At 29.6% G+C, this 10724-nt stretch overlaps 1 protein-coding gene across 1 annotated transcript; it reads left to right on the plus strand.

The window, feature by feature from the left end:
* Positions 1-7205: 7205 nt before the first annotated feature.
* Positions 7206-7891, plus strand: LOC122852905 (MFS-type transporter clz9-like). The gene is made up of 2 exons (XM_044153065.1): positions 7206-7212; positions 7413-7891. The coding sequence occupies exons 1-2, from the start codon at positions 7206-7208 to the stop codon at positions 7889-7891; spliced, it is 486 nt and encodes a 161-aa protein (XP_044009000.1).
* Positions 7892-10724: the final 2833 nt, after the last annotated feature.

Below are 10724 nucleotides of genomic sequence, written 5' to 3' on the forward strand. Positions count from 1 at the left end.
TTTATTTTATTTATGTCAATTTTATGTACGAATCCTAAAGCATTTAATTTGAGACAACATTGATTTTTTGATTGTGTTTCCATGCGATGAAACAAACCTGAAGCATATTTATCAAGATCATGCAAATATGCATATGGAATATAGAAAATTTAGACAAATGTGTATGAAATGTTGGGCAGAAAAGTATTGTTTCCTTTGTATTGATAAAGATCGTGAATTGAACGATGGTAGATATAGAAAAATTTCGACTGTTTTATAGCTTTAAATAATAATACGATCTGTTAAATTGTATACTGTCGAATCTTGTGTAATCAAGATGCCACTCAGCCAACAAGTTCTTGCTAGTGAAGCAAAATTTTTTAAGTGCAAAAAAGTGCAAAATGTGATACGAAAAATATATCAAATGTTGAAATTAGGAAGAGTAAAAATGTCTGAATCTGCGAACGAATATTTAAAACCTGTCATTACACCTCTTAATAAAATAGCGGATAAATTGTCAACAAGTAACAATAGTGAGAATAACAAAATCAATGTTAATAAAACAAATGAATTATAATGAGAAAAAAAATTTGATCACATTTGATAATATGGACATTGGGACAAGTAGTTATGATTGTAATGATAATGATGTGACAATAACAAAATCTACAAATGTAGAAGAAGAGAATATTGATGAAGAAAAAGAAGATAAAGATATCAATGAGCACTTGATTACATATGCAAAAGTAATTAATACTCTAGAGTGGGATAAGAAATATGGTGTGAGAAATATAAATTCTGAATTTAAAATTGGAAATAGTGAAGTTACATTCAAAAATAACAAGCTAGATGTTGCAAACAAAACATATGACATTACCGACGGATTGATGCAATGATTATTTATAAAAAAACCCAATAAAACATTCATTATTCTCGATGATGAAAAAAACTATAGTGAAATTGTTTTAGCGAGTGGTAGGTGTGGAATAGGATTCTGTGTAGGAGTGAGAGTGAGCGACACGACACACTGGTTGTTCATAAGTTTAACGATAATGTTTATTGAACTAATTAACTATCAATGTATAGTGTATACGTATTATTTTGTATAATGATGATGATTATTGTAGGTCAATTATTGTGTATAATTGACCTTAATTACTCATTTTTCATTAAATCTCTGACAAAGCTTCTAGAAACTGCTGTATACGGGTGTAAATCTTAATTGCTTGTGTGCCGGCTAGACGCCGAACATGAACGTAGTAGAAAACGACGTCCGAACGAACCCGAGAGAGCCCGTAAAGCATCGAACAAGTTTAGTGAAACCTCACAATGCTTTCAACACCTAGTCCGTGGGGTGTTGCCTTTTGACAGCAAGTGGTGATTTACATAATCACTCGCCGAAACAGAAATTATTTTAGATACAAATGCACATTTAAAATATCACAAAGCAAAAAACCCAATAGAAAATAAGGCATCACAAAAATTTATAACATTTTTATTACCACACATAACAAATGCTCCACATGGATTGGGATTTTTTTTACCAACAAGTATGGCCATTCAATCAAAAAATTCAAGTACTTTTAATAATGTTTACTGGGATGATCCAAATGAGCTTGTTGATGAATTACGCTAACTATGTGCTTCACAAACTGCAGGCAATCCAAGTCACAACAATGAAATAATGTCGATAATTGAAGAATTAAGAGAAGCAAATATTATATATTAAATCAGAATAACAATTCAGCATCAGTATTATATAGATATTGGTAAATAATAAGTAAAATTAAAGAAGATGTTATACGAGAGTCGCACACTCAAGCTCGTAAAAATTTTTTAAGACGTACAGTTGACATTCGTCACAAGGACGAATGTTGGCAGGCAGATCTTGTCGATATGATTGAGCATGCACAAGTTAATTCTGGATATAAATATTTTCTAACAGTCATTGATAATTTTTCAAAATTCAGCTGCGCAATTGGTCTCAAAAGTAAAACAGGAAAAGAAGTCTCTGCTGCAATGGCGAAATATTCAAACAAAGACGAGTTTGCAAAAATCTTCATGTTGATTAAAAAATACAATGTTCATTTGTATTCAACAATCAACATATACACATCTCAAAGCATCAATCATTGAACGATTTAATAGAACAATGAAGAATAAAATGTGGTTTAAATTCAGTTTCGAAGGTAGCTACAAATGGATAAAAATATTACAAGAATCGATTAAAGAATATAACAATACAAAACATCGAACAATTAAAATGAGACCTTGTGAAGCTGTTGGAAAAAATATAGAAATTGAAAAAAAAACTGTACATGACAATTTGAATTATTGTCATGTAAAGCCGAAATTTAATGTCAATGATAATGTATGAATCAACAAATATAAACACATCTTTGAGAAAGGCTACAAACCAAATTGGACAAATGAAATATTTACAATTATAAAAATATAAATAAAACTGCACCTGTAACATATAAACTTAAAGACTATCAAGAGAATCCAATTCAAGGATGTTTTTATAATGAAGAATTACAGCGTCTTAAACATTCTGACATTCATTTGATTGAAAAAGTAATAAGAATACGGAGTGATAAAATATATGTGAAATATTTGAGATATGAAGATAGTAATAATGAATGGTTGAATAAAAAAGTAATACAATAAATTTTAGATGATTATATCTATTTATTCATTTATTAATCATCACAATAATCCTAAATTTCATTATTTTAAACATTAATATTTACACACACATATCCAATGAGGCATGAATTTTTTTTTTTTTTTTATTTATTTAAATTGTTTTTATTCATACATTTATCTATACACTTATTCTACATCCATCGGTATATTGTTTGAAAATTTATTAATATTATTATCTTAATTATCACTGTCATTGACATTTGGTTACCAGGGTGAAGTATTTGTACGATTCGCAATCATTAGTCGTTTATCATCACCTGAGCTTAAAGCTAATTATTTTTGTTTGATTGTTGTCACTACTTGGCGATTAGATTGATTTAAGGTTTGCTCCCGAACAATATTTGCATTATTAAATAAACAATGTTTAAAATCGTCAAATGTTATAGTTTGCAATGCAGCTTTTTTTACACCCTTTGCTTTTGATTGTATTGTTTTATTTTCAACTAATGCTCGAGTAAAATACATTTTAGCCCTTAAACCAAGAAATTCTAATAATATTTTACCGCCAAACTCATCTTTTATCAAACCAATCTCTTTATTTTTTAATTGTATTATATCAAACGGATTTGCTTGTTGATAATTCGATGTATCAAATTTATGTGAATCTCTTCTCATAATTTTGTATACATAATGATCTTTTATACCACATATAAGTGAATCTGTATCAGTATAATACAACTTTACACAATTTGGAAATACTTGATGTAAATAATGGTAAAAAATATCTTAAATATAAATATTCAATGTGTCTAATACAGTCATTTCAGCATACATCGGCTTGTCAAATAGAACTTTCATTCTACTCATTTCAAAGACAGTCATACCACCTATAATATCAGATCCAACATAATGAGGTTTAGCAATTTAAGCCTTTGTCTCATAACGACCCTTAGCTTGTGTAACAATCCGTACATCTCTATGTCTACGACAATCTTCCATTAATTCACCAAAAACAGAATTATTTTGCCCCTTGAAATTCATTTGTAGCTTTTTTACGTAGATCGGTATTTACATCAATATATTTTTTTAACCACTCTTTCTGTTGGAATTCTGAAATGCGACGAACTTGTGTTAATTTTGAACCTAAGTGCAAGTACATTTGTAAATTTCGATAATGATCAATATACTTCTTCTTGCGATAAAATTTTGTTAATAATTTTTTCTCCCTATTTACTGGAAGTAATTTAATTTTGCCAGGAAATCTAGTAGCTAATTTTACAATCAAATGGTGTGATCATATCCACTCATATTATGACTTACACAATTAATTATACATGACTCTTGATAATCAATTCTACATGTACGATGTGCGGCACCACGATACGTTTTTTCAAAATGATGATGATCTCGTACCTTTGGATCCTTGATAGTGAATGGTTTCTTGCAGAGTCAACATATTTTGGCTATGTTAAATGACTGTTCATCTGCTGGTGTCATTGTGATACTTCTGTTAATATCTAATATGTTCTAAATTTATGATTGCGCCTATTGTAATTACACCATTAAAAGCACTTGCAATATCCCTCCACATAATACGCCCTTCTTCTACATTGTTTTCTTCATTATCACTAACACTAGCATTATTTATATTATTATTATTATTATCATTATTATTATTATTATTGTTATTATCAACAGAAGCACCTTTACCACTGATTTTTTTTTTTAAACATTTTACTTTTTCTAGTTCACGCGCAGCATTTTTTTTTGTTGTTGCGAATAAACATTTTTAAATTTTTCGAAAAAAACCAGAAACTTAGAAAAAATAACGAAGTTCCCCCGCCGGGAATCGAACCCGGGTCTTTTGCTTTCCGGGCAAACGCCTTGACCACTAGACCACAGGGCTTCTTACTTTTTCTAAGTTTCATCAAATTAACTCCGACGTCCTTCTATGCGTCAATTCCTTTTTTGAAAAAAACCAGAAACTTAGAAAAAATAACGAAGTTCCCCCGCCGGGAATCGAACCCGGGTCTTTTGCTTTCCGAGCAAACGCCTTGACCACTAGACCACAGGGCTTCTTACTTTTTCTAAGTTTCATCAAATTAACTCCGACGTCCTTCTATGCGTCAATTCCTTTTTTGAAAAAAAAAAAAAAAATGTTTATTTTAAAAAAATAAATTATCACATGTTATTCAAAAAAAAAAAGAAATTGTCTACAATATTTTATTTTCAGTTGAACAAGAAAAAAATGAAAAAAAAATTAATGAAAAAATGAAAAAAAAAAACAACAATGCAGTGAATGAAATAAACATTTTTAAGAAAAATAATATTTATCCTTTAAGTTTTCCGCAATGCAAAAAAAAAATTGTTTGGAATTAACTTGGACACAACTTGCTTCGAATCATTAAAAGAAAATACGTGGAATAATGATGAGATAATAGATATTTTCTTTTTACTGTTGAAGCATCACGCAAAAGAAATGAAAGATATAAAGGTATCGACATTTCCTTTGTTTGTCATAGAATCATTCGTTGATTTAAACAGTGAAATAAATTATCTAGAATGGGCTGAAGCTCGTTGTGGAATCAACATGTCTGGTTATTACCACTAAACGGAAACAACCGGCATTATACTCTACTAATAATAATTCTGTCATTGAAAATAATGATTTATATCGAATCCGCTTCTGGTGAAATTCTTCCACGATTTTTATCTGCAGTATGTTCATTCATGAATTGTGTTCCAAATACGACGTATAGAAAATGTAAGAAAAAGCAAATCGAGTGGGCTCAATGGAAAGTTTATAAACCACCAGATATACCATATCAATATATATTTTCTAAAAAATCAGGAAACTGTGAAGCACATGTCATGACTTGGAGATATATTTTATGTCCTGGAATAATTTCTGATTTTTCAGAAAAAAACATGAATAACGTGCAAAAAAGTGTGGTGAATATCCAGTTCAACAGCTCTTCATCCGAAGAACAGGAGCAAATAAATACTAAGTTAATAGTCCACTCAAGCCACACAGTTGCGTCGATTTTTGACAAAGTTAGGGAAAAAAATCACACTTACTAATTTGGCGGTGAGGAATTTGAGGGTGGTAGTGGAAAGTAGCCAAAAATTTAAATTATTTTTAATTACTAATCAAAGATCACGCTTTCGGGCTGACCAATAGAAAAAAAGTAGACTAAGGAAAATAGGAAATGGACCAGGAGAAAACCGAACGTCTCCGAAAGATCCCCACTTTTCTAAGGGTTGATTGAGTCCCAAACTAAATCGATCTAGATTTTACAGATCACTTGGTCTGCAGTCTCTGCACCATAACTAGCTCTTCCAGCTCTAATTAAGTTCTACTTAATCGCCGAAGCTTTATTCTTCTAATAAAGACTTAGAAAATTTGATTATTTTTGGGTTTAAAGACTTAGAATATTTTATTTTTCTGAATTAAAACTTAGAATATTTTTAATTTCCTGAATAAACACTTGGAAATATTTTATTTTTCTGAATTAAAACTTAGAAAAATTTTAATATTTTTAAATTAAAACTTGGGAAATTTTACAATATCTGAATTTTGACTTGGAGGAATTTAATTATTTTTGGATTAAAACTTAGAATATTCTTATCGTAAAATCAGTTGAAGTTTAATTATTTGATATTTTAATATTTCTCAATCAGATTTAATTTCTTTAATTATTTTAAATAATTTGTATAGCCTTCTGCGATACAATAAATTTAATTAAATTGGTTTTAAATATATTTTAAATTCAATAAAATAATTAATTAATTGAAGATTTAAATTGTGTACTACGCGCGTGCTTTACTTTTACGATTAATACTGTTGTTCATCATCAATCAACTACACATCTTTAAATATCTATTATAATCAGAGCGAAATCAAGGTCAAGGTCCACGTCGTTGTAGCCAGTAATTTTAATTCAACCATCATTGTAAGTACAATTATTAATTTTATATTAAGTGTTTATTTGTGTTTTATACCAGTGTAATTTTAAGTAGAGTCTCGGTGATAATCAAGTGTAGCAATTACGTAAATGTAGAGTCAGTGTTTCATTCATTCCTTAACAACTAGATTGCTTCTCAATCTAGTTGATAATTTACCGGGTCGCGCAATATTTTATTAACGGGTCGCTTCTTTAATATTTCAAATCACTGACTCCGTAATTCGCTTGATTTTTCTCTCTCTATATTATCGACGCGTGGGGCCTTTGTTTTAATGTATTTTTGCGTATTTTATATTTTTATATTTTTATAATTTTTACGTCGAATTAAGTGTGTTTTTATATGTAATTTTTAATTCAAATCATGGTGTTTCTTATAAATAAAATTGATGCTTTTTCCGAATAATAAATTTCGTGTGTCGTCTCAATTATTTTATTATAAAATTATATTTGTGTTTGTGTTATATTTTTCGTGTCCTTTTCAGGTGTCATTTACCCTTCCTAAATTACGCGTCTATCTGCCCAAACCTACCTATAGTTTGTCTTAAGTGCGCTGGGTGAATTGGGTCAATTAATTACGAATCATGCAGGATTATTTTATAGGGCAAAATAATTATGTCTTGTAAGTAATCCGGCTACGATATTTCAAAATAATAAATAAACAATTGAAATTTATAAATAAATAATTCAACAAAAAAAAAAAATTTTTTTTTTTTTTTACATGAATTTTTTTCATTTTTTTTTTGAATTTTCTAGCAAAATTATTTAAATTGATGCTATTGTTATAAACAAAATTTTTTATAAACAATGTAAATTAAACAGGCTGGGGAGTAGGTTTATCAGAAAATGGCTGGATGACAAGCAAGTCGTTTTATGAGTGGGTTGTTAATGTTTTTTATCCTTGGTTGGTTAAAAACAATACAGACTTTCCAGTTGTGTTATTTCTCGATAGTCATTCATCACATTCAACTCTGCTACTTAGTGAATTTTGTAGAGAAAAAAAAATCGAGTTGATAACTTTACTTCCAAATGCAACGCATATTCTTCAGCCATTAGACGTTGGTCTATTTCGTCCCTTGAAAATATCATGGAGTAAGGCTGTAAAAAATTGGAAATTTTCAAATAAAGGTGCACGTATAAGACGTGAAGATTTTGGAAATATAATGGCTACTGCAATTAAAGAGCTAGATTTGAAAATTGTTTTTGCAAATGCATTTAGAGCTACTGGTTTACATTCACTCACTGCTGATGGTATTGATTTTGAAAAATATTTTAAAAATACAGAAACAACAAATGATTAACATATTGAAAATGTAGAACGTAGTAACCGACTTTAAATGTTTGTAAATGATATTGAACCGGAATTTTATCGACTATTTCATGAAATTGATGATAAAAATGAACCTGATGATGTATATAGTTGACGAATTGAACACAAAAGTCTTTATTATTATTGGAAAAAATTAAAGACTGCTCAATCTATTGGTTCAGCATCAATATCACAGTTGAATAACAATGATCATCAGGTAAATGGATAAAACAATACAACGTTTTATTGCACATTCATCAAGATTCCATAAAGTTATGGTCAACAAAAATTTTAAATTACATAAATTTTAATAATAATATGGGATAAAATTCAACAAAACTTAACACCTGGGCCCAAAAAAAAATTACATTAATGATAAACAATCACGAACTAGCTTCATGAGAGATTTTTTTATTTATTATTTCAGGTTTAGGATGATAGACAAAATACTACGAACGATTTTGAGATGTTGATAGTTCCATTGGAGCAAGATGATGGTTCTTCAATTCCTAAAGGCACTGAAGTATTTAATTTAGAGTTACCACATATGAGTTGTACTTTGGTATTTGGTGATATAACAAATAATTTAACAATTGGTGATGAAGTACAAGTTAAATCAATTAATACTAGTTTAACAACTGGTTTTGAAGTACCAGTTGAATCAATCAATACTAGTTTAACAATTCGTGATGAAGTATAAGTTTAATTAATTAATACTAGTTTAACAACTGGTGATAAAGTAACAAGCAAAAATAAACATTAAATTATAAATAGTCCTCTTTCAAATATATCACCTTGCTTCACTCTATTACTCAAATGGCCAGTACAAGTGTCAACTTTGAATAATAAATAAAAAAATAAGGAGAATTTACCACCAGCAATAACTTCGGAGGAATGGGTTCACCATATGAACCAATTAAATGAAGAAAAAACAGTAAGCAGAAGAAAAACAAAAAAAACAACAAGTACGACAAGAAAAACGAAAAAGAGTAGATGAACAAAAAGATGCTATTGCAAAGAAAATAAAACGAGAAAATGCTGAAGAAAAAAACCATTATGTTTATTTACTACTTATATTTTTTTTTTTTTAAAACTTTAAAGACTATTTTAATGAAAAAAAAAAATATATATGGGGCATTCCATGTCAACTCACAGAGTTTTTTCCCTCACCCTCACAGATTTAAAAACGAATTTTTTTTTTGGGTTAGATGGGTTCATTATAAAAAATTTTTTTTTCCATGACAAAATCACTAAAATCAGGCAAAATCATATGCCCAAACAACAGGTTTTTTTTTTTTGTTTCTTAAAGGAAATTTCCTTACGATTACGGGAAAAATACGAAAAAAATTCCCACCCATGCGCAAAGTGGTTAAAAATCAAGTTCAATTATCGAAAAAACGGCTATTTATCGGTTATATATCGTACAGCTATTAGAATAACGATTGATTCTAAAATTCAATAACAGTGATCGATAAAACTCGTCAAGGAAAAAACAATGTCATAATAAAAATTTGACATCTCGAATAAATATTGATTGCTTAGTTATAATTACAGCTATAGTAAAAAATCTGACGGCTAAGTAAATCGTATACATATTTTGAAAAAATATCGATAATTCGAAAACTATTCGAGATATCGAAATTTTTATTATGACATTTTTTTTTCCTTGACGAGTTTTATCGATCACTATTATTGAATTCTAGAATCAATCCTTATTTTAATAGCTGTTTTTTTTTTATAATGTTTTTTTTTTATAATAAATAAATGCTTTATTGTTAATCTTCTTCATTTACAGATGGTCAGACTCACTCGTCCTCGCGTAATGCAAGGCAATCCTTAGTATTTTGATGCATCACTCAACTTGATGGAAATTGAGTTATTTGTCCAAGACAATACACGTGTTGACATACTTGGACCAATTCCTGCTGCACCAGTTGCTGAAAGACCACTTCCATCATATGAACTATGTGATATTGGTAATATTACTGGTCCAGTTCGCCTGACTGCTTTCATTCGTTACCCAATTGAACATCAGGTCGTTGGTAACTACAGTTACGGCAGTGGTGCAATTACTGAGGGTGTTTATCATTTATGCATTAATGTTGCTAGTCTTCATGAAGCAATACCAGCTGGTACTCATGTTACTGTATCTGGTGAACTACGTCGTAACAATTATGACACATTAATATTACAAGTAACTGATACATCGGAAATTAGAATTGCTGATGATCAAATAATGGATGCAGGCTTTTAAGAGCTGGTTTTCGAGTCATTCCAAGAGATACTCCACGAGAACTCCATCCAGCAGTTGGTTTACCACTACTTTGGCAACAAATGGTAGCTTTACCAGCACAACAAGTTCGCCCAGGTAATTATATTTCATTTTAAATGAACGATAGCCATTTTTTGTCAATGGATTAACAAAAATTTATAATTTTTTTCTCAGCTCTTCAACAAGCAGCTGGTCCACCAGAATACCAACGTCAACACCAAATAGTTTCTCGACCAGGTCAATAACAACATCAGCAAATCGTAGCTTCACCAGTACAACCACAACGGCAATTTGTAGCTCCACCAGCTCCACCAGTTCAACAACAACAACAGCAATTGGTAGTTGGCTTTAAAAACCATTATGAACTTTTTTCCTGTGAATAATATTTAAAAGAAAAAAAAATAAACTATTGATTTTTCGAAAATGTTTGTTTTTTTTTCCAAATTTAATACCATCTAAACTATGAGGCTGAGAGTATAAGTTACGAGAGTTGCTATGACCTTCGGAAATTTCTCTATCATATTCTATTTCTTTAAAATGAATTTGCAACCAA

The sequence above is a fragment of the Aphidius gifuensis genome, linkage group LG1 (assembly GCF_014905175.1).
Source record: "Aphidius gifuensis isolate YNYX2018 linkage group LG1, ASM1490517v1, whole genome shotgun sequence".
NCBI lineage: Eukaryota > Metazoa > Arthropoda > Insecta > Hymenoptera > Braconidae > Aphidius > Aphidius gifuensis.